The sequence below is a fragment of the Atractosteus spatula genome, chromosome 25 (assembly GCF_055471065.1).
Source record: "Atractosteus spatula isolate fAtrSpa1 chromosome 25, fAtrSpa1.hap1, whole genome shotgun sequence".
NCBI classification, from domain to species: Eukaryota; Metazoa; Chordata; class Actinopteri; order Semionotiformes; family Lepisosteidae; genus Atractosteus; species Atractosteus spatula.
In genome coordinates, this window is record NC_142730.1 from 13818629 (window position 1) to 13844675 (window position 26047).

General features: G+C 36.5%; 1 protein-coding gene across 1 annotated transcript in view; it reads left to right on the plus strand.

Moving 5' to 3' along the window:
• ntrk1 (neurotrophic tyrosine kinase, receptor, type 1) overlaps positions 1 to 26047 on the plus strand; it is a 58901-nt gene that overhangs the window by 7992 nt on the left and 24862 nt on the right. The window contains exons 2-7 of the mRNA XM_088905114.1: positions 2801 to 2875; positions 8265 to 8336; positions 12842 to 12910; positions 16568 to 16722; positions 18611 to 18753; positions 25084 to 25222. Of these exons, the coding sequence (XP_088761240.1) occupies positions 2801 to 2875; positions 8265 to 8336; positions 12842 to 12910; positions 16568 to 16722; positions 18611 to 18753; positions 25084 to 25222 (653 nt within the window). The remainder of the gene's footprint in view (positions 1 to 2800; positions 2876 to 8264; positions 8337 to 12841; positions 12911 to 16567; positions 16723 to 18610; positions 18754 to 25083; positions 25223 to 26047) is intronic.

A 26047-nucleotide genomic window follows, 5' to 3' on the forward strand; every position in this document is an offset into this window, starting at 1 on the left:
CATGAAAGTACTAATATTTTTATGAACCAAATAATAATAATAATAATTGCTTACACTTATATAGTGCTTTTCTGGACACTCCACTCAAAGCAGTTTACAGGTAATGGGGATCCACTCACCACCACCAATTTGCAGTATCCACCTGGATGATGTGACGGCAGCCATAGTGCACCAGAACACTCACCACACATCAGCTATCAGTGGGGAGGAGAGCCAATTCATAGATGGAGATTATTGGGAGGCCATGATTGGTAAGGGTCAATGGGAAATTTGGCCGGGATGCTGGGGTTACACCCCTACTCTTTTCGAAAAACATCCTGGGATTTTTAATGACCACAGAGAGTTAGGACCTTAGTTTTACGTCTCATCTGAAGGACAGCGCCTGTTTACAGTATAGTTTCCCTGTCACTATACTGGGGCATATAGTGCAGCAGCAACCTTAGTTTTTCCCAGGAGGTCTCCATCCAGCCACTGACCAGGTTCACACCTGCTTAGCTATGCAAAAATTGCATAGTTTGCTAATGTTTTTATTGCTTAAAAAGTTAATGTGAAGAATGGAGCTGCTTAGACTTGCTTTAAAAAAGATGACTAGGTCAGCCCACGGACCACCTGGCGCATGGACCACACTTTGAGAACCACAGTGGTAGAGGATGTTGCATTGAGTTTTCCAATTGAAACAAAATATCAAAATACAAAAATGATTAATACTTTCTACACATTTTGTAATTTACAGAAAAAAACAAAGATAGTGAGCAAACTGTTTTTGGTGGCTGTTAGTTGTGGAGGTAAAAAAGATTGTGTACAGATGGGCTGCAACAAGCTCACACAGTGGGGTTGGGTCTGTCTGGTATAAAAGGTAACCAACAAGATTAGAGCATTCAAGTCATTCAACTTGTTTGGTAGTTAGTAGTTAATTGATCTGAGGATCCTATACAGCCATTTCTGGGAAAGAGCCAGGGTATTACCTTCAACAACAATTTTGGTCACCATTTTAGAAAGAAGATATTGTTGCTCTGGAATTAGTCAATATTAGAGTAGATGCATTCCAGTTCTCAAAGCACTCACAATGACACAACTCACAATGACAGGCTAACAGAGCTGAACTTCTTTAGTGATGAACAGAGGACAAGGAGAATTTATTCAAGTATTCAAAGGCATTGAGGAGGTCTTTCTTCGGAAACAACACTGAAATATGAATCAGAGTTTTAAAAGAAACAATTGATTCTGCAGACATTCACTGGGTTGACTGTGTTTATGTCTGTACACAAATTACAGGATAATGGCAGGCAAAAATGAAGGGTGTGGAGTCTCTGAGGGCAGGAGCTCTCATTAAGAGGTGACAGAGAGAGGGTGCCACTGGGGCAAGTAAGTGTGTGAAACTGTAAGAAAACTGTAAAGGCAGCAGTGGCTGGGTTTGATAGTGAGGTGCAACAGCAGCTATGAGTTGCACAGCTTGGGACGCAAGAGTGAGGAGTCAGAGAGATTTTGTAGGTTTGATGAGAGCACCTCGTCTGAGCTAGGGTCTGAGGCACTGGAGACTTTAAGTGTTGTGTGGCGAAGGTGGTGACGACAGCAGTTTGAGGAGGACCCAGAAGTCCAAGGGCAAATTAAGTGACAGAGCTCATAGCCTTCATGGGATATGTGACAGGAGGGGAGCAGAGGCTTCATATGGGAGAAAGAGGAGCAAGGTGTTTAAGATGTGAGACATCTGGGAGCAGGAGGCTCTGGATTAAAGTAAGGGAGCAGACAACTCCATGTGTGGTGGCTTGAGGCAGGGAGACTCCTAGAGAGATGATATCATCGGGGTCAGGGAAGGCCTTGGTTGTTGCTGTGTCAGTTTGCCGGTAAGGTAAAGAACATGATAGATTGGGTGTGGCCAAACAGGAATGACCGAGTTGAGCATTTTCCACTGCTGTTCCCTGAAAGGGACAAGTCAAAGGGTGAGAGCTGGAGGTGAGGTTAGTCGAGCCCGTGAATCCGTGAGAAAGGGTTCTGTAATGTGTGTAAACCTCAGGAATGATCTTAGAGGAGATCATGAATGGACACGGGCATGTGTGGGTAGGAGACTCTTAGCCTGATAGCCCGGAAGGACTCAGAGATCTTGAAATATGTTTGCCTCGGGTCCAAGTTGCTCTTGGAGAAGAGTGCATGTAAAAGTAGAAAAAATTGTGTACACAATTGTTTCATGCCCACAGTGGCAGCTACCGTCCCTGTGGCAATATATACAGCACAGTAGAGGAATGGTTGTATATATACTGTGACACCGCTAAGTGGGTGGTGCAGTAGCAAGTATATTTTAAAAGTAGAAGGGTCTCAGGGAAACAGACACACATACATACAATTTCCTTAAATGTTATCAAAATCCAGACTCTCTCAATTCCAAAAAGAGCCTCCATGGGCTCATCAGCTGGATGATGAACAGTAGTATTTCTCTCGCTAACCAGGTAACTGAGGAAAGATGGTCGTTCTTTTGATCATGTTTTCTGAGGGATGTAGTTTAGACATGATCTGCCATCCTATCACAATACATATATAGATTTAAAATGTTTCAGTTTACATGTGCAGCAGTAGAATTAAATGTCATTGAGTAAGAGCTCTCTTTCTTTCAATTGGTTTTATTCTATTCCTGCTTGATTTTGCTGAGGGTCACCACTAAATAGGATGAGTGTGACTTGATTAAAATTACACAAATCACATAATAAAGTGCAGAACACATTAGAAATAATGATTTAATTTGAATTTGTTGTTGTTGTATGGGTTGTATTAAAAACTATCACTGTTTCTGTCCCCTGTGAAACAGCTATATTGAAAACCAAGACCACCTGGAGAACATTACAGAAGCTGACCTTGTCAACTACAGAGAGCTGAAAAATCTGTAAGTTTGTTCACCTGCTGTGTTTTCAATCTAAAATATCTTCCCAAAGAATTATACTTACTCTGAGGCAAATATTCTCTATACTTATTTTGGTATATATACTCATACCCAAGTGTTATTTATACAGCTACTGTGAAAGCTCATTAGTGGCAGAGAAACACATAAATATTGCATTATTATGTTATCTTATACTGTGTAAATTCACAAAAATTGTAACATGTCAAAAGAATCCATTAATAATGATTGTGACAGAAAAGGCACATTTTTACCAATGGTTTACATTTACTCATTTCATACATAAACACAAAGAACACAAAATCTTGGTGCATACATTCATTCATACCGTGCATTCAATTGCTTTTTGAAGGAAAAAGGAACATCTAGTTTTTCTGTGGCAGGAAGCACAATCATGAATAAAAAGAAACCCGCTTTTACCAGTATGATGTACAGTACTCTCTCAAGATGCTGTACAATAAAGCAAAAAAAACAGGCACACCCAAAGCAATACAGCTAAACTGAATTAAAAATAGTATATAAAAGTCAGTTTTTAAAACAGGATTTGAAAGTGTTTATTGGGTTAAGCTTTATGATCTGGTATGAGCTGGGAGATTATTCTACAGCCTTGGAATAGAAAGTGCAGTCTCCCTTTGTTCAGAGTTTCATATTGAAAAAATGTCTGTGTTGAAAAAGCTCAAAAGAAAAAAAAGACATCCCTCCAAAAAAGCTTAACATTTGAACTACATTATTTCATTTACTTCAAAATTCTGTAATATATTTTTGAAATAACACATTATCTCAAAATACAAATATTTTTTTCCTCTGTGGCAGTAACAATCTTTGCTGATGTATATTTAATTTTCTATTAATACAATTTAAGAAACTCTTACTGTAAATTATGTTCATGTAAAATATTTCTGTCATTAAATTAGATTTTAATTTCTCATTTGAGGCATATTTTTAATGCTACAAATCTGTGAATATGATTATATATATCTTTATATAGATTATTTTACATATCTTTTTATTTTACATCTCTTTGTATTTTACATCTAAAATAATCTACATCTCTTTGTATGATAAACAGATTATATTATTTGATTACATTAATAGAGTGTAAGAGTCTATTACATATTGATTTTTCTAATTTTGCATTTCTTTTTTAATTCTGTTGGTAATTATTTTACTTAATCTGTCACAAGCATTGACTTGTACTAAGCTTATATAAATACACCAGTAATTATAAATCTAGATTTCATTGAGTCATTACTTGAAGTAAGTGAAGAGAGTTTATGTACTAATAAAAATTATATTTCAGCTCAAAAGATTAATATATGCCCTGCAATGGACAGACTTCCCATCCACGGTGTATCCTACCTTGAGCCAGTTGCCTGTTTTAATAGTCTCTAGCTCTCCCACAACCCCAAATTAGATGAAGCAGTTACAAAACGGATGAATGGAAGATTCATATACAGTAAGGTAAAATGTAGAATTTCATTTTTTTTGTTTCTGGGTATTACAGTCTGGTGGAACGTAAGTATACCCTTTTTCAGATTTTATGGTTCAACATATTTAGACATCTTTGACCTTCACCTAGTCCTCATCATGTCCTAATAGTAAATAAAACTAACCTCACCTGACAAATAACACACATAAATTCTACACTTAATAGGTGCACCTACTTTTTCACTACCCTGTATGTAACATACATGTTCAACCATGTTAGTGTTTTTGTTGTGTTCAATCCCCCTATTTCAGGTGAGTATACGTATTGGCACAAATGATTGACAGGTACTTCTTATCGCTCAGGTCATCCATTTTGCAGTATTTTGAAAACATAAGAGAACTGTCTCATTCTTTTGAGTTTACGCTCAAAAGCTGTGAGCTGTAACAAAAACACTAATATACACTGTAACAGCAAAAGACACTGAAGACTAGAGACTAGACATTGACTAGATAATTACAAGGGGTATGCTGCAAGATGCAAACTTCTCATAAGTACTAAAAACAGAAAAAAAAACATTAGAATTTTCAAGAACAAAGATGGGCCACCACAATTCCGGAACAAAGTTTTATAGAAACACGAGATGATCAAAGTGACAGAAAGGCAGAAATGTGGAGCTGGAGCAAGAGAGTAACAGCCAATGATCCTAAGAACATCACTTCATCTGCAAAGTATAGAGAATGTGGTGTTATTATTTGGACAAGCATGTCTGCCTCTGCAATTGGCCAGCAGGTCTATATTAATGATGTGACTGATGATGGCTGCAGAATGAATTCTGAAATGTTCAGAAACATCTTGTCTGCCCGTGTCCAAAAAATTCCTCCAAACTCATTGGGAGGCAGATGACCCTGCAGCACAACAATGACACAAACATACTGCACACTTATCCAAGGAGTTCATCAGGAAGAAGTGGAAATTTTGAACCAAGTCGATTACTTGATCTGAATCCTATTGATCATACATTTTACTTATTGACGAGGAAACTAAAGTCAGAACACCCCACAAACAAGCAACAACCAAAAGTGACTGCAGTTAAGGCTTTGAAAAATATCTCTAAAGAAGACATAAAAAATCTGAGGGGTCATAAAATGTCAAGGGGATATAAAAAGTCAAGAGGTCACAGACTTGATGCAGTAATTGTATGTAAAAGGTATGTTAGGTGGAAACATTACAGAAGCTTAATTTAATTTATAGTTGATTTAGACCAATACTTATGTTCATGCAACCCTGTCTTATGGAAGCCAAATATAAAACTGGCTATGAATGTTCCACATATAGCATTGGCTTAAGTACAACAACTCCCATAAACACAAGCAACATCCTGATGGCGTCTGTGTCACAGTCCCTGTGCTGCCTGGCTGTGATGACGTCCAGTATTGTCAGCTTCACGGCTAGTCATCTCTTGTATCTGGTAGGCACAGAAGAAACTGACATGGGATTCCGTTTTAAAAGTTTATTTTCTAAAAAGAAAAAAACATGGGACGGTTCCCAGGGATAATTACAAGTCAGGAGTACTGCAAGCTGGTAGCAAGGATCTAATTGCCCACCTGCATAAGGAGCTGCTTCCAGACTCCTGTCCCGACCCCATCACATGGTTACATTCAAACACTCACTTGCAATGGAGGGATTGAACACTACAAATGACATTTTTTCTAATATGGCCAAACATGTATGCAAAATAACACCAAGAAATGAGGAATCTAGGAATGTATCTGGTTGCTGTTCCCTTGGACAAATCCCTGAGCAATATCTTTTTTTATAAACACTCTGCAATTATCTACATTAAATGTAATCTTCCATGCTTGTCATAATCTTTTTAAGATTGCTTTGCAATCCTCTATTTTTGATATTAGCTGTGAATGTCACTGATTTTATAATTAGTCATGATTATCGGTATAGAATAGGAAAACCTATTGTCCTATTTTACTCTCCCATGTTGCTACACAAATTCTCACCCAAATTTGAACATTCTTTACTTATGTGTACTTTCTAGTCTGTGTGCATTAACGAGATTTTAATCCAGATACATGCATGACATTGCATGCATTGCATGACCTATTTCAGTCTAGGTATTCATCTTTTATGTAAAAAAAACAAAAACCTTAATAGAAAAAGATAAATCAGACCTTTTTAAACTGATGTTGGTTATCCCCTAGAATCCTATTGAAAAAGAGACAATACTCTAGTTCTAAATATGGTCCCATAACCTGAAAAGTGCTAGTAGTGTATTGCTTTAATTTTGTCACCCTTTTTGTAAACATGTCCTACATGAGCAATTTTGAGTGATGGTCATAAGTGTTTTGTTAATGGCCTATAATTGAAATCCCTTGTGTCATTCCGTATTGCACTGGTAGACTCAGTGTGGGCTTGTTGTAACACTGTGATCTCTTGCGTATTTGAATCAGTCATTGTCATGACAAGTTTTATTCATAATTAGTTTATCTCCGCACACACATTACTACTCTTAAGCTACTGGATCATAATAATACCTAGCAAGCACAGACACAAGGCAGGGTACACCCTGGATGGGACACCAGTCCAACACAGGACACACACGGACACAAACAGAAAACTGTCATTAAAAATACCATTTCATTTTTTTCTGGTGGGATTAAGAGAAAATCTGAAGTCTCCCATAAAATATACTTCATATACTGTACATAAAATTTCATTATACAATCTTGTGATTAATAGAATATATGGATTTGATGGTCAATAGCCTACTGAATAGATTTGTATGCCAAGAATACTGTTCATACTGAATACTGTGTTCATGTCTATCAATTTTATAACTTCTTTATTCAGTGGATGAAGGGGACTGAGATCCTATACCAGCAAGCACCGGGCACATGGGATATACCCTGGACGGGACACCAGTGCATCACAGGGCACAAACAGAAACACACTGACACTAAGGGCCAGTTTTCCTAGAAGCGAATTTATCTAACCAGTACATTATGTCATTGAACTGTGGGGGAAAACTGGAGCACCTGAAGTTAACCCACGCAAACACAGAGAAAACACACACAAAAATATCACCCGGTCAGGTATTGAAGGTATTGGTGCTGACAGGGGTTCTTTCCCCTGAAACAAATATAGAACCAATAACCACAAACAACTTACAAATTATTATTATTATTAGCATCCCCCCCCCCCTTTCCCTGCTTCATTTCATGAAGTGAATTAAATACTTCATTGTGTTCAGTAAAGCTCAATTACTAAATTACAAATACTACAATGTGTTTTCACACCTGAAAAGAATGAATGTCCTGGGATTTAATTAAAATTTCACACAGTTACAAAATTCAGTACCTTGATTGGAGTGGTGTAGATATTGGCCCCAAACCAAATTATATGCTTTCTGTTCTCACATTCATCATCATTTATATTGTTTTGTTTTGTTTTTTGGAATGCACACACACTTTCTCTGAACTTCTTTTTCCTTGAATTGTTTTCTATCATGGTTCAGATACAAAGAAATGAGTGCCTTCACCTGGGAAGGGAACACAACATGGTATTGGAAAAACAGCACATTAAGTTAAAAATGGCATTTAACAGAATCCAGTGTTTCCAGAAAAGGGACTTAAAGACGAAAAAAAATTAGTCTTTACAATTTACCTAAAACTTGAATGTTAACAGTGCAGACTCAGAAGAGAGAGTATTTTAATACTTTGTGAACTTCCAGTTCTGTACTGGTAGTATATCCTAATTATATTTCAAAATTAATTTAATGAGTAAATGTAGGCTCTAGAAATGAGAGGAAGAAATAACTGATATTGTTCAAGACAACTGAGAACATAGTGAATTAGAAGAAAAAAGTTCAACAGGATTTTGAAGCATGTTTCTTGAAATTCCTGTTTCACTTTATTATGTGCTTTCTCTTTCCAGAACAGTTATCTTTTGTGGATTGGTGCACATCTCCTTAGGGGCGTTTCAGCACAACCTCAAGCTTCAATATGTGTAAGTTAACAATACGGAATTGTTTACTTTTCACAAAACTGTTTTCTTCTATCTCAATTTGTTCCCACAAAGTCATGATTTGGATGCCCTAACTACTAAGCAAGTAAAAGAACCTTCAAGTCCTGTATGTCCTCCTTCTGTCTCATTCCATTAACAGCGGCATTCAGGCCAAACTGTCTCCATGCTCCTCATCTCTACACAATGTTGAATATACACTGTGTTTTCACAAGCACAGATATTATGGATTAAGTAGCTAATTGGACAGCTTCTGATATTACTGTATGCTGTGGTATAAATGCTACCAAACACAGTTCAGAATCTGTAATCCTGACTTCTCAGATGTTGAAAACACAATCCAGCACAGTCACAATACTTACTAATGTAAACACAACTATGTCATACTTTTCTACAAAGAGAGAAAATGTACATAGTACACTCATAAATAACATAATTTCCTACATGATGTTGTAGCTTGAATGTGAAGATCTTAAATTATTTATTTTATTTTTATATATGAACGAATATTCTTCTTTGTGTTGTCACTTTGTGATAATGTTTGATGTTGCGTGTTCACTAATTATGTTGTCCCACGCACAACAATGGCAGACTGTTCCACTGTTGTGTGGAATTTTCATACACATATTATTCTACAACTGAACAATGGAAAATTAAATATCGCTTATTAAATATCGGTAACAAAATAAATTCATTTTTTGAATAAAGCACAAAATCCTGAACATTATGAAAATTCTGTAAGTCACCATGAAGTCACAAAACCCTGTTCTCGCCATGGGCGAGAGTGAGAGTTGCCACGAATTGCGATGTGATGCGGCCCTTTGTCCTCACTAGTCACTGTAATGATTCATGTGATGCAATGTAAGAGCAAATAAGAACAGGTTGTGCAATGTGATCTGCATGCAGAGTTAACAAATAAGTAGTATTGGTTGGCAAAACCGTCTCGAAATCGAGAGTAATATTTCTATTGGATTAAAAAAGATGTATTCACAAGCCTGCTTATTTACAGTGTAATAGTGTAATCATGTCACTGGAAGTTTTGTTGCCTTGTTCTGAATCACAGAATATAGTGCAGCACATAGCTGGGAATTTTGTCTATTTTTGTGATGTAAATTAGAGGTTTTACAAGTTACAGTACTGTGTACATTTTACTTCAATTGTGGATTGAAATTCCCATATCAATGCTGATTCTTTCTAACCCCATACATTTCTAACCCCAAAATATAAAAATCTAAAATAAAATATGAAAATAACAGTTGCTCTTTAACATCAGGAGTTTGTTGATAAGAAGATGGGAGGAGGGTGGGGGGGTGTCTGGAGTAATTGGAGACGACATCACCTTTTACTCACTCCTGCAGATTATCGACAATTGATGCATAATAAATACACTCCACTAAGGGTCCATTATCGCTTAATCGATAGTGCACAGAGGGCCAGAGTTGTGTACTACAACAGATGTGCCCCTTGAACTGGAAAATCTACACCAGAAAGAGAGAGAGAGAGACAGGAACATTCTGAGGGGAAACAGTGGGAGATAGTGATTTGAAAGGGTAAGCTGGGCAAGTTGTGCAATTTGATTTACCGTAACCTTATAAAAAAAACCTCTGTTGCCTTAATTCCTCCATACGCCATTTCTATTTTTTAATATACGACAAAGTCAAAAAGAGAAACAGTGCCAGCCCTTCCTTCATAACAGCCTGTTCTTTCTTTACTTTTCCCTGGGGTTTTAAACAGAATTGAGCTGGTGATAATTGATAGGCCCTTATGGTTAACCTGCTGACGTGAACCCTTTGTAGCCAGGAAAACAAATAAGTTAACTCCCTGCCCCCAACCCAGCATCAGCCCTAACGTGACCTACATATAAAGGCTTTATAGAGTCCAATACAGTATACTGCTTCATCCTTTTTCACAATTCTTTAGAAATGCTGATTGTGGTCTGTTTCAGATGGAAAAGACCAAAAAAATTGAAAATACACTGTTAAATCTGGAGTGATTGATTCATTTATTATGCAGTGATATGGATAACTATGTATTACAAAGAGATACTGTACATTATGTCAGCCCTTGTGTTGATCTTATACAGTATGTCATATGGTACAGAGATTATGGAAAATATCTTATATTGGCCTAGTGGACAGAGAAGCTCAATTAACCCTCACATAATACTCAAATAATACTCACAAAATAACTACAAATTGTTTTGTAGTTTGCACAAGAGGAGTTAAAATAATATTTAAGGACATATTTAAAGCTGCAGATTGTTTTAATTTTCAATTTTGTTTTGGTTACACAGTAAGTCAAAATTCAAAATATACTGATTTTTTCCAGAGCAAACAAACATTTCTATATGAAATGGTTTGTGAAGGTAATATTTACTTAAAGATAAAAGTTATTTGCAGTATCATACTATAAATATAAATCTAATAACCTTTGTTTAGCCAAGAGCCTTATAATTCCAGTGTTATCCACTTACATAATAAATTGTAAAAGAAAATATTTTTTACTTTGATGTATTCTACCTTTAGTTTTCAAAATATGTACTCTGAATTGCTTTTCAATTACATTTAATTATTTCATGACCAAAGAAATAAAAAATTGTTGACTCACTGATGTTAGTATAGCTGGTGGGACTAAAATAAAACAAACCTAGCATCATCACAAATAATTTACACTAGAGGTTAAGATTTAATTCAGGTTTAAATTCAGTCTTCACTATTTTTTATGATTTCTTTGAAATTTAGCATAATTATCTTAAGTAATTACTTTCATAACGTTTCTTTTGGATGGGGTATTTTTCCATATATTTTGATATATACTTTTTATCTTTTCTTTATTAGAATTTGACATATGATTTCATTGATCGGTTAAACACAGAGTGGAGTGCACAAGTACAGTAGAAACTACCAAGAACCAAGAACCAAGAACCAAGAACAGGAAGCACTTCTTTACGCAGAGAGTTGTAAGAGTGTGGAATAATCTGCCCAGCCGCTCTGTTGAGAGCAGAGTAGAGGAGTTTATTGCCATATGTACATGTACATTGGAATACTTACTCTCTCCAATCTCTCAGGACAGACACAATACAGTAAACACAGTACAACAGACAGCACCACACTATGGAGACAGTACATTACTAAATGGTACATAATAAATAGTAACAACCAGAACAATAAATATGTTGTAGAGAACAATAAATACAGTATGTGGTAGTGAAAGAAAACATGGTATTTCATGCAAAAAGTGCATAGTGCAGACAAGCATTGAGCTCTGAGGCATTGCAATTAGCTGTGGTAGGGTAGAAGCTGTTCGTAAGCCTAGTGGTCTATACTGGTACACTGAAGCTGGTGCACTGGCTCCTTTCACGTAACATCTGTCCTTCCATCAGTGAGCTTCTGTCAAACGGGCTTAATGGAATGAATGGCATTTTGAAAAAAAATACTATTTCCTGTCTTCATAAACTTATAACCTTATAAATAAATCACACATTTACTGCACATTTCCATTATTTTTTACATCTTAGATTGTATATTTTAATATGGCTGTTTTGGGCAATGGGAGTGCCTTAATAAACCATGACACTGTTTCTTAATGGTATTTACTACTGTATAATAAAATTGTAGTTTACATTTTGCATTTAAAACCTTGTCCCTTCACCTGAAAATCTTGAGAAATTATGAAATTGCTCTAATTTCAGATTTTATTACTGACTTTAAAATGTTACAGATTTATTTAAAACAAGTGGAAATAAAGGCAATTCCCAAAATATAAGTGATTATGAATTTATTTAAACTTGAAAATCATGTTGAGAATTGGCTTGATGAATTTATTTCTTAATAATAAAAAACTAATCTTTGGGGCTGCAAGATTAAAGATCTCTCCTTATTTATGAAACCTTTCTTGTTGCCTTCTGTCCCAGCTGCTGAATATTGATCATTGCTTTAACAATGATATCTATTGTGTCTGTTGTCCCCTCAGCCACCCTCATAATGCCAGAAGCCCCATTCAAACTAATAGAGTGACTCCCAAAACATGTTTGCTCCAATGTAAAACATGCTCTCACGTGTTTAAATGTAAATTTAGCAAGAGACAACATAGGAATGTGAAAAGAAGAAAACAATGTTGTATAAAAACTGTAATTCTTTTAGGACATCTCTATTTTTGTCGCACAGAGAGACAAACATATTAAAATCGGTTCAGATCATACAGAAATTTATTTATGGCATACATAAAAATAATACATCTGCTTAAGAGTGTATTTGGGGTCACTTTTTGTTTGGGAACTAAGATACTGTAAGCATTTCATTTCCCAGATGGCATAGCATGATGGAGTGTTGTACTATTTGTGATCCAAGAGGACCAACAGCAAATGTTCTGAAGACCTTATTTATCCATCCATCAATTTTATACATTTAAACACTTTTTTTTCACCAGAATAAAAACACTGTGTGTCATTCCTGCTGGCCTCTGACCCTTTCTCCACTTTTATTTTACAGCAATCTGGCTTCCAATGCCCTGGAGCATGTCAGCTGGAGGGTCTTTCACTCTCTGCCTCTGCTTGGCCTGTGAGTGCATCTCCATACTCTTAAACTGTCCACTGTGCTGCCATGAGTATTGCCTCCCTTAGAAGTGTTGGATTTGTGCCATACACATATGAAATGTCATATGAAATTCTGAGAGATTATTATTTTCAATTAAGGACTAAATATAATAATAATAAATAACAATAAACTTTATTTTATATAGCGCATTTAAAGGTGCCTTCTCAAAGCGCTTTACAGAATGACAAAAACAATAAATAAAAAGAATACACAAGATAAAACACAATTAAAATATACAGAGGAGACCGTGGATGGTGGTACTAAGAAAAGTAGAAGCAGAGGGGTAAAGAATGGAACCAGTTAAGTAAAGGCTCTTCTAGTTCTCCTCTAGTTTAGAGAATTCTCTGATATCCTTGGGCAGAGAGTTCCAGAGCTTTGGGGCATAACAGGAGAAGGCCCTGTCACCCATACAATGTAGATGGGCTGGGGGGACAGTAAGGAGAGCAGAATTAGAAGAGCAAAGGTTGTGAGGTGGGGAGTAGGGCGATAATAGTTCAGACAGGTATTGATGTGCCAAGCCATGCAGAGCCTTATAGGTGAGCATGAGGATTTTAAAGTCCACACGGAATTTGACAGAAAACCAGTGGAAGGACCCCAGGATTGGAGTAATGTGATCACTTGCACTAGACCTGGTCAGGATTCTGGATGCTGAATTTTGGACATACTGGAGTTTGTTCAAAGTAGATTTAGATACCCCTGCGAGTAGAGCATTACAGTAGTCAATTCGAGAGAAAACAAATGTGTTGATCTGCTTTTCAGCCACAGTTAGTGATAACATAGGGCGTAGTCTAGCGATATTTCTGAGGTGAAAAAAAGATGTTTTGGCAATATGCTGCACATATAGGTCGAATGTTAAGCCAGAATCAAATATCACCCCAAGGTTTTTCAATTTAGACTGTAGCTCAAGTACAGAAGCATCTACAGATAGGGTTACAGGATTGGCTTTACAAAGTTGATGTGGGTTGCCAATAAGCATGACTTTAGTCTTGTTACAGTTAAGATGAAGGAAATTTTGAATCATCCATGTTTTTATGTCAGAGATGCAATTAGATAGAATAGAGACAACCACATCAGTGTCAGTTTTGGTATGGATGTATATTTGAGTATCATCAGCATAGAAATGATAGCTGAGGTGTTGTAAGATCCCATTGCCTTTATTAATGATCAATACATTCAAAATATTCTCTGTGTGCAACATTGAGGTGCAGAAAGATGAATCTCAAAATAGTTTTTGAATTCAGTACTATTCAATGTTAGTGCCATCTTTTACCATGTAGCATTTACTTGTATAATGAAATGGGATTCATTTTGTTTTACAGTCAAACAAAACTCAGTTTTACTTAATTCAATTGTTTAATGAAATATATACAATTTGAGTTAAAAATGAATTCTTTTGTATTTTTTCTATTTTTTATAAAAGGGTATTGGAAGAATAGTATTTAGCACTTGATCATGTGTTTTATATATCATACAGTATATTTATATTCTTAACACTGTAAACAGGGGTGCAAGGGATTTGTACTTTTCCCTCTCATCTGGTGTTTACCTTCTTTGAACAATCACTAGAAAAAGTGAAGTTTTTTTCCCATGCGTGGCTTTTTTGCACTACTAAGACCAGTTTCCTCACAGCCACAATTATATGTGCATAAGAATGGTAATCCTGATAAGGATTCAGGATCCAGAGGAATTTTGTTCTCCCCATTAACATTTATTACCATTCTAATCCATTCTAATGTATATACAGTATATGAGATGGTATATCATATGTCATATGATGGCGCAGTGCCAATCTTTGCATTTTGGGAGTGTTCTGTGATAAAGTGATTTTGAGTGTATAGACAGTAAGTCCCAGGCTGTTCCTTCTCAAATATAGCTCCTAGTTTAGTCTGTCTTCTGGCAGACAAAACTGAAGCCAAAAAATCTATTTGTGGGACTGGGTGGAGATTGTGATTCTTCTGACCTGGTTACATTCAATCATAGGTATTGTCCTTGTAGAAAGAAGCACAGCTAAACTGCACTGTGCTAGTGGAGATGCTTTTCTCTCTTTTCATAGGACGCTTATTTACCTATTTTTCTTTACTTTTTGTTCCTTTTTCCTTTGTATGTTGTTGTATCACTTCAATCTTTTTTAAAAAATGTTTTTTCAAACAAATGGAAAAAACAAGCAATCAAAAAATCAGTTACAGTATAGATCAATCTGAAAAGTATTTTTTTTCTTTAATATGGTCATGGCCAGATTGTTGGACAATTTACAACAACAGAAATTATTGCAGCACCTGGTGTCTTTAACAACTTTTTTAAGGATTTGTATATAATAGCTAGTATTTCTAGTACTAGTTAGTGTGGCATAGAGAGCTGGCAAAAAATGTGAACCCCTGATGTTATTATCCGAACTGCTGTACAATTTCTTAACACTCTACCATTGTTTAATTGAAAATGGTCTTTTCTTAACCAAAATTCTTCTTTGGTAAACAATTCTCATCATACTGGAGAGGGTACCAAAAACAGTTTCTAAATATCTGGGGCTTCATCCATCTGCAACAACCAAAGAGCAACTCAAATAGATCATCCAGGAAGTCATAATGAATCCCAGCGTAATCTGCAGACCTCTATTATTGTGGCTAATATCAGTTGTCTTGCCTCAGCTGTCAAGAAAATACTGGAATAGTTTTCACTGAAGGATAGCCAGGAAGAAACCATGGCTCTCTAAAAAGAACACTGCCACCTTAGAGTACCTGAAGGATCCACAAGACTACTGGAAGATTGTTCTCTGATCAGACAAGTCATAAATTAAATATTTTGTCCAGAATGAGAAATACTTTGTGTGCTGAAAATGAAACACCGTCTTCCAACGGAAGAACTTGAACTCAAGCATGGTGGTGGGAGTAATACTGTTTGGGGCTGTATTGCTGCTTCTGGAACTTGACAGCTTGTCATCATCAATAAGAACTGTGAATTCAGTGTAGTATCATATTAACAAAGAAGCATGTTTCTATAGGAGAAAGTCACACCATCCATCTCACCATCTGAGAATTACAACTGAGACAAAAATTAGTTTTGCACCCAAATTATGATCTCTAAACATACAAGCAGATCTACAGCAGAATGGCTGAAGAACAAATGTCACATTTTTGTTTGGTAACATAAATAATTAAAACACATTTTATGCCTTTGTGTTACACATTTAATCAGGTTATATTCATTTTTATGAAGACTCTCATTAAAAGCTAATTACTGTACATTTGAAGTTATCTACAATACCGGCTAACCTAGGATGTTCACAAATGTTTTTTTTAGCCCTGTAAGTGATTTACTTAATAATAATAATTCCTTACACTTATATAGCACTTTCTGGATACTCCACTCAAAGCGCTTTATAGGTAATGCCACCACCAATGTGCAGCAACTTGTGCCAGTGCATGATTTTTCATCAGGTTGAAGTCACTGAGGTTGTAGTTTACATACCAAGACCGTAAGTCATGAGAAATACCATGAGAAAAAGAAGTATCTTCTAGGATATTATCTACTAGTTGTTTCTGCTAGAAGTCAATGCGTTCTTGCTGTTGCTAAGTTGAGATCTTCTCCTCTCCCCTAGCCTGTCACCTTTTTTACTTCTTCCAGAGTTCTGAAGGACAACCCACTTGCTTGCTCCTGTGACATTCACTGGTTGCAGTTGTGGCAGTTTGCTGGTCGGGCAGATCTTCTGAACCAGTCCCTGACCTGCCGCACTGAGGACCACATTCTGCAACTAGAGACTGTGGTGATGGAGAACTGCAGTAGGTGGAACATTACTTTCTAAGATTTTTTTCTTTATGCTCCTACTAATATTACTCATAGTACTAAAATATTGTTTTTAAGCTTTGCTTCATCCCTGGCATGTGGGAAGTCAGTAATGAGCTTGTGGTGACTGCAGTTTGGACTCATTGGCCCTTGCGTGCTCAGGCCTGGGTTATGTCACTAGCCAATTGTGAGCAGGGTGCCCCAAGCAGTGGCTTACAACTAGTAGAGTGTCTGCACCAGTTGTAGGAATGGTATTAGTTAATCCAATGCTCTTGGTGGTTCAGAACAGAAACTTATGCAACCGTCTGTCTTTTGGGTCCTGCAGAATTGCTGTACTGTCAGTGAAGGATGTTATACTTCTCCAATAATTAGTAGCCATCCTGTAAATCACTGTGAACCTTGCACTCTTTGCTCTTAAAATGTGAAATGTTTTATACACAAATATTTTAAAATGATAACACTCAAATAGTTATACTGTAGGTTTCACACAGTACTTTCTGTTAGGTAAAAGCTGGCAATATCTGAATGTGAGTGGTTCTCATTTCAAAATGATGCTTTTGTTTTATTGCATATGGTTACATTGAGTGAATAGGTATTTTCAAGTTAAAAAAATTATTTAGTTCATTTTTGGCCAATAACTGTATAATGCAGAAAAAACACTGAAATATTAAAATTCTTCTAAAGGTTTTCCTTTAAATAATCTTAAAGGTGATACTATACATTATACTGTATATATATAGTAGTGTAGTTTAGGGTATATACAGGTAAACAGTATGTACAGTAATTAATTTAACTGTAAGGAATTATTATTATTTAATTTTGAGAGACATACTGTAACATTTACCTCATTCTCATGTTAGGAGCAGACATACATTCCAGTGACAAGCAATGCCTGTGTTATTTTGTCACATTTTGTCACAGATTTGGTACTGTAAAGAGCTCTTTGTGGATTGGGATGTGGCACAGTGGATTTATATGGGGCAGCTCCCTTACTACTTATTTAATAAACAATTTGAAAAGTAGTTAATGGGGCCTCCCAAGTGATGGAACTGGTATAAGTGCTCGTTTGAGCACAAGATCATGGGTTGAGCCTGCAACTCTCACCAGCTGACTGTGACCAGGTTTCCCCAAGCAGCAGCACACAATTGGTCAGGGACTGATTAGAATAGCTGATTAGGGCTTTCTGGGATCTCACTGACACAACAATACCTTGGTCCCTTTGGCACTTGCAGGTGTGATGTGCTGTTTGTGATAGACGCCACTCTCCTCTAATTTAAAGAGTTTAAAGCTGCAAGTTGAAACGTGAAAGCCACACAATAGCTATTCTAAAGTGGGTGGATATTAAATAAATAATCTCTGAGTCTAAATTTGGAAGATAGATTGACAATAAGCGTTAGCTAGATATATAGGTTGAAGGTTACAATACCCTTATTTTGGTACAAGCAGTTTGAGTAAATTGGCCAATATAATTTTAATTTGTCAGAGATAAATTAACCAAACAATGTTGATGCTGTCTTTTGGACGGGGGAAAGTGACAGGGTGTGTTCTTTTTTGGGGTAGTGTCATTTTTTAAATAAAGTTTATTGCTTGGTTTCAAAATTCTCTTTATTTTACTATTTTTTCACAAAATCATTCTAAACAGAAGTATTCTAAATGGTACACTCTCATCTTTTTAATTTATATTTAAAGTTGTTTCCTTGGCATCTGGGCTTGTGAAGATTTTGAAACCAGTGGTTTCACTCAATATCTTCAGCTTTCTGGGTAACTGTTACTCTGAATAATGTTTTGATACATTTATCACTTTATCCAAAGGCTATGTGCTTGAAATAGCATCACAAGACTCATGAACAGCCTTGTCAGTTGTCAATTTGTGTTGCTTTGCAGGTGTACCTGAAGTCTCTATCATTGCTCCCCAGCTGACAGTGGAAGAAGGAGGCAACTTGACCTTCTCCTGCCAAGTTTCAGGGACCCCGATGCCTGCAGTGAGGTGGCACACTGATGGCCTGAACTCCCAGTACACCCTGGAGGTATGAATCACAGCCACTTTAGATGGACAGAAGGCAGGGAAAGGACATGGCCTCTGTGACTACTCTACTTGGAAAACCTTAGAGAATTTCAAGTCACTGCCACCTTTCCATTGTGTTCTTCTTACAGAAAAACTTTCAAAGATTCTCATTGCAGATTTTATGAACTTGAGTCCAAATATCGAGTACAAATATAATAAAAACAAATTTGCACCACCGCTCATAAGCCCTTTGATTAACCTTTGACCAAGAAGGTTTAGAGGATAAAATTGTTTAAATTATGAATTGCAGTGTAAGATGACACAATAAAAGTATGAGAAATATTTTATAAACATTGGAATCATGTGCAGTGGAACTATGTTTTCCTTATTGCCTGCAGCAAAAAGCATAAGAAAAGGTACAAACAAGAGGAGGCCATTCAGCTCACTCTGCTCATTTAATAGTTTAGTAAAACCTAAAGTTTTGTCCAAATATTTGATTAAAGTCCCACCATTTGAGTATCAATGACCTGGCTGAGAAGCATTTTCCAGATAACCCATAACCCATTTCCCATATAAGTATTAGTAGTTCAGGTGAGTTGCTGCGTCAGCATGCGTAGACTGCGAAGGAACAAGTATTATATACTTTATATGTAAACATTAATATAAAGAAGTGTTTCTTATTCTCAATCCTAAATGACTTACCCTTTTGTTTCCAAATGTGATCTGTGTCCTTGTTTCACTACCAACTGTGTCTTCTGGGTTGACCTTATTTTTAAACTCACCTTTGTTCAGATCAAGAAGGAAGCTCTTCCTTGAAATCTTTTATTAAGATTTTTATCATTTTTTTTTCTGAATGTGTATGTTGTATGGTTTCATTTTTTTGTCCCTTTTGTTTGTCTGAAGAATTTACATATTCCATGTTTGCAGTCTCAATGATTGATATAGGTAAAATTACTAATTCAAAAAATGAACCATTTCCTGGTTTGGTGTAAGGATGGCAAAACCAAAAGGGTGTCTTTTGAAAGTATTTTGTAATCTTATCCGTTCAAGTATAGAAAGGTTCCTTTTTTTAACCTCTATGAGTATGACACTCCGTTAAGCCTGGACAGAAAATTAATCTGATTTTTCTCCTCTGGACTGATTGCAGAGCAGCAGTATCAATTTGTAGTACGATGATAAAACGTTAACACAATATTCAAAATGAGGTCTTACTAGTGCATTGTACAATTTTAACATAACACCCCTTGAAATTCTACACTTTTAAACATCAATCTCAGCATTTTGTGTGCCTTTTTAATTGCTTTCCTTACATTATCTAAAAGTTGTAAATGAGGTGTTAAAATAAACAAGTCTTTTACCTCTTTTAGCTCAGTGTTTCCCATTTTTTATTTATAGTTTAGGTTTTTACTACCTCTCAGTTTTCTCCTTTTTGTGGATGGATGCTACATTCTACCTTCAGCAGTTTTAGCAGTACTACCTCTGTCTTAAGACATTGTTGAAAGAGTTGCATCAGTGAATCTAGTAATCCGAGCACTTCTCCTTCTTCTAGGCAAATACCTTGTACTTCCGTTACCTGAGGCAAACTGTTGGCTTTTTATTTCCTTTTTATTTCACCTGAGTGAAATACCCGCTTAGTAAAATACATTAGCAACCCACCTTTCTTTGTCTGAAACAGTGGTTCTCAAAGTTCTAAGATGCGGTGGACCACCTATGCCTATGTCCAATTCTTACACTTTAAAAATCATCATGTATTAATGTACTAAAAATAACTGATATTGAATGAAGCTGCTTTTGTTGAACAATCAGAGAAGTGATATCTGGATCCACGCTGGACAACTTTAGTATTTTGTCAGGCTCCACATTCAGCCGATTTCTCTTCTTTGTTTTCAGTCCAGTCGGTAATAGATGCTTCAGAGCTATGTCACTAAGTCCAGCATACTCAGATCGTACGTGGAGCCAAATGTCTGTCAAACTTTTTCCAGCAAATAACAGCTTCAGCGATCCATCTGATGACAGCTCCACAAGATTGTCCACCTCTCTTGATGGAAGCTTGAGATTGGTCACTTCAATTCGACCAATATTTGCAAATGGATTTCTTATCCATTCAAATCCAATCTTGGCCTCTGGAAAATACATCCCAAATTACTCATGCAGTCCTCACAGATATGCTTTGAAAAAATCAACAATCTGCTCATCGGTTTCTTGCTCAGACATAAGTACAAAGTTGTGAATGACTCAAATTCTCCACGATCAATACAATCACACCATAGCTCCAACTTTATGCACAAAGTCTTGACTTTATTATGAACATTAAACATAGTGACATCTCTGTCCTGCAATGCCAGATTCAGTTCGTTCAGAATGGTAAAGATGTCAGCCAGATATGCCAGTTGAGCAAGCCAAGAAAAGTCATGCATGCATTCCGACAAGTGACAGATCTGACATTCACTGTCATACAAATATATTTTGACCTCCTCGCGCAGTTCAAAGAGACGGGTAAGTACCTTGCCCCGTGACAACCAACGGACTTCGGTATGGAAAAGCACTTCCCATCTCTTCACACAAAGCTTTAAAAATACGTGCATTCAGAGAGCATCCTTTGATAAAATTAACAGTTTTTACAGACTCGTCCAGAATCGGTTTAAGTCCGCCTGGCATCTATTTCGCAGCCAGTTGTTCATGATGAATGCAACAATGTGTTGCTACTGCCAATGACGCAACTTTTCTGATACGCTCAGGCCTTTCACCCTACCAGTCATCAACAAAGCTCCATCAGTATTAATACCAACGCATCGTGTCCAGTCAACGTTATTACTAACAATGAAATTGTTTAGCAACTCAAATGGCCTCAATGGTTGTGTTGGTCGACAAACATCTGCAAAAATGAAATTCATCACGTACTCCTCCTAAATACTCATACCTGACATATGCCAGAATGTGAGCATTGGCTACTATATCGGTAAACTCATACAGCTGAAGCGCGAAGTACTGACTTTGATGCAAGCGTGAAATCACCTGGCATTCCACATTTCAGTTGCATAAAACTAAAACATTGAAGCGATAGGCGCTGATAGGAAGAATGAAGAGGTGTGGTGTACAGAAGGGTACAGCCAAGGAGAATGAATGGAAACTTTGCACTTTTGGCAGACCCTCAAGCCAGCCAAGCCTATGACTAAGCTGTTGCTTGCCCCATTACTGACACACACAGTACCCATAACAGTTAGTGAAACCCCGATACCTAGAATTAGCGTGCAAGTCCCTCCTACTATGCAGATTAACAGTCCAACTATTTACAACTTGCAGTTCATTTACGTTCATTGTTTTCTAGTCTTTGTTTTACTTACTATAAATCTAATCTATATCTATTCTGTTCCATTCTATTTCTATTAAGTGCTCTCTCATTCCATCAAAGTCTCCCTTGTTTGAAATTCTAAACGTTTGATTTGGATGCAACTTTGTACAATTTCATAATTTACTTCAAAGATCACCATATTCTGATTACACTTCCTAGTGGTTCACTCACCTCTGTTTGCTTCACTTTATCTCGATTGATTACAGACACTCCCCATTCACAAGAATGAAAGGAACAATGATTTATTGGGTGGAACAAAAAAAAACAGCCTGTTCTGTATGAATTCAACCGGGGCAAAAGGGCAAACAAAATCACCCAGCCAGGCTTTAGCCCTGAGACTGGTTTAATATAACCCAGACCGGGTCTGTACTGAAAACAAAGACAGCCTTTGCTGGGTGAATGATAACAACATACAGTAGCTACCCTGCAGCGCTGTGGCTGGAAAGGGGGAAAGCAGCTGTTTGTAAATACAGCAGATGTTCTGAAGCCCTAAAGCTGGGATTGTTGCAATGGAAAAATATAACTGTATGTTTTCAGCCCAGGGCTGGATTGTGATAAGATGTACAGTACGTCACCATCTTAGGTAGCGGGAAAGATTAGAAACAATTTAGGAAATTGTTTTTTAGGAAAATGAACTGTGGAAATAACGCCCCAAGGGAACACAGCTCCTTAAGGCATCACATTGTCAAATGTATCAAAGTTGATAACAAGCATTGTAGAATGTCATTAAGTATCTGATCTTGGCACCTGCCGTCAACTGTTGATGTCACCTGTCAGAGACAAATCAGTCATATATTTATGGTCCTCTTCAGATGTGTTTTGTACAATGTCTGTCAGTTCACCAGTACTTGATTTTCATTGTAAACGAGCAAAACATAGTGATCATTTACATCTGGAGGTTCAGCTGTAAATATAGATTCCCTGTTAGACATTTAGGTTTTGTGCAAATAAAAAGTATGTTGTAAATAAAAGCTGGTATCTGGTACAAAGGCATTGTCAAGGTCAACCCAGTGTATTTCTTCAGAATGAACATTAAAACATCAATCAGATGACATAAATGAAAAATGTGCAAAAGTTTAAAACCAAAAGCAGGGGGTTGTGGGAGTATAGAACAAACTACCCGGCCGTGTTGATGAAGACAGTTCTCTGAAGAAATGAGATCCTTGGATCAAATATTTACTTACTATAAAACAAGCTAGATGAGCTAAATGGTCTCCTGTCGCTCGACTTGCTGTCACATGTACCTCACCATTTGCAGTTGTTGAGAAATGTAGGTACAGTATCTTTGGAAGACTGACCTTTTCAATCTAATACCTGTACTACTTGGTAGATTCAGTTTTTCAAGTTTTCTTTTCCTTTGTGCTTTTCAAAAGATTTCCTCTTGCTACCATCAATCTCAGTCTTTCATTTTTATATTTTTTCTGATTTTAAATGTGAAATGTTTGTCATTATCTTCTGACTGTCAGCCAATGATAAATATCTTATTGTGTGAAATGTGTCCATTACACCAGACAGATACTATATATCCAAAATTAGTACATTTTATAATACAGTAAGTATTCTCAAATTTAAAATCCTTCATAGTATTGCATATGGCTGTATGGCTATATATTGTGTACTGTATATTTGCTGATTTCTTGAACTGTGACAATTTATTTACTTATGTCATCATCATTTCTAACTGTTTAATTCACAACAGTTCTTATGATAATTAGATTGGTGAGATTATGGCCCCTTCTTTGCCCCAAATCCAATCTGCACTGGCTCAGTACCACCACACACCTCAACCTGCTATCCCTTACTATATGGTAATTGAATGGCACCTGAGTAAATAGTGTCCTTCAATGCTTGTTGATTGATATGGTACCTTCCTTAGTATTTGTACTTCAACATGTTGATTAGAGGGAGTCTATGCGTCACTTGTTTTTAAATGCAGAGCTACTGTAGGTCAAAACAATAATTAAGCAAAATCTGATTTTTCTACATCTAAATGTTAGTTATTCCAGAGACTCCTACTGTCATATAGATGATATTATAGCTAATTTTAAATGATTTTTCCATACCTTTGCATGTAATAAAAAGTAAGATTTAAAATAATTACTTGGTTGGGTTTTGTCACCAGTGGATTAAGCTAATGGCCTGAAGAGAATGCTGAGTTTTGTTAATGGCCTAATAATACCTATTGTTTCCTTCAGTACAATACTTTTACTTAACTACACTTTTACTTACTACCATCAGACCCTGGTGGTTTCTTCATCCCAAGTGTTTCTAGTACCTGAAAAACTTCTGCTTCTTGTATGCTGATATAATTTAATATAGAATATTGTGCTTGCTTCACACTTCCTCTTTTTCCTTGGTAAACAACTGGGTACAATATTAATTAAATCATTTTAATCAGGCATTTCCATTATCATCAGAGAAAAGAGGCTGACGTCAGCAGACTGCAAAGAACGGGTTTTGAGGCTTTAGTCTCAGTCTTCCTCAGAGAGTATACATTATATTTACATATATATTATTTAACAATATACTACTATCACACAAAAAGTCCTGTGGGCTGTATGGTGGCATTCTGTTAACAGTATTAGTTGCTAATAGCATCAGTAATTAACTGTTAGTTAGCTACGCTTAACAAAGGCTTCAGTGTGTTTTCATACTCTCCACATGTCTGTTGGTTAGTAACTACATTACTAATGGTTATCTTTAGTGGTTATCTTTTGCTATTATATAAATTGCTTATAAACTGCTACAAATGCAACCTTACTATAATACATCTGCAAAGGAACAATAGGTTTATTCCATGCTGAAAAAAAGAAGAAAGAAAACACAACGTTTCGGGTTCACACCTGAAGAAGGCTCCACAGCCGAAATGTTGTGTTTTCTTTCTTCTTTTTTTCAGCATGGAATAAACCTAATACTTGTTTCTTTTTGCAGCCTACGCATGCTGACGCAGCTACCCACCTGAAATAATACATCTGTGCTGGTTGCTTTATTTGTCTGCAGGAGAGGACATCAGGCCATAGACAAATGGTAGTGCTGCAGCTGGTGAACGTATCCTCAAAGGACAATTTGCAGAACTTGACCTGTCAGGCCGAGAACAGAGCCGGGCCGGGCCAGGACACTGTGAAGCTTGACATCCTCTGTGAGTCCCACTCAGTCCTTAGCACTTTTCTGTAAGGAGTTTCCAAAAACACTGTCACAAATGCAGGCCTCCTTTGCAATTAGTTGAGCTACTGTGCATGACAAGACACAGGTTCCATAAACTGACATGTAAACTGTATCGTATGCAGGCCATATGTGTACATTAGTGTACATTGTTGCATACATACAGGCCTATATATTTCATATATAAATGGCTTTTACTGTGTAGAGCTGCAGTACATTATAGAACTTTATGTCTTTTGAACCCATTTCATATCCTTTATCAGTCTTTTGAGCTCATCACATATCCTTCATCAGTCTTTTGAATGTTTGCCTTCAGGAATATGTTTTAGCTGTCCACAGTGCAAGACAAATAAATTGAAATTTAGTTTTGTTCCAGAGGCCATCAGGATTTCAAACAATGTCTATATAGAAGTCTTATCAATATGACGTCTGTTGGACAGACGCCCCTCTACAAATGTGCATGTACTTTAATTCTTATATGCTACATGCTGTTACATTCAATCACTTTTATGGTCTGTTTGCTGTTTTTATTTACGCATAGATTTTTTTCTTAGCAATGTTTTTTTTCTATTGTTGTGTTTTATGCTGTACCGCTTGCTTCTTAAATTGCCCCTATCCTGGGGATAAATTAAGTATTTTGAATTGAATAAAACTATGTAGGACAGCTACTAATAACAAGCCAAACAGAAGCCACAAAAGTGCAAAAAAAGTGTATAAGCTCCACATTTTTCTGCCAAACACACATACCTACAAATGGCTTTTTCCGGTCCAGACAACCATGATCAGAATATACTGTATAGTA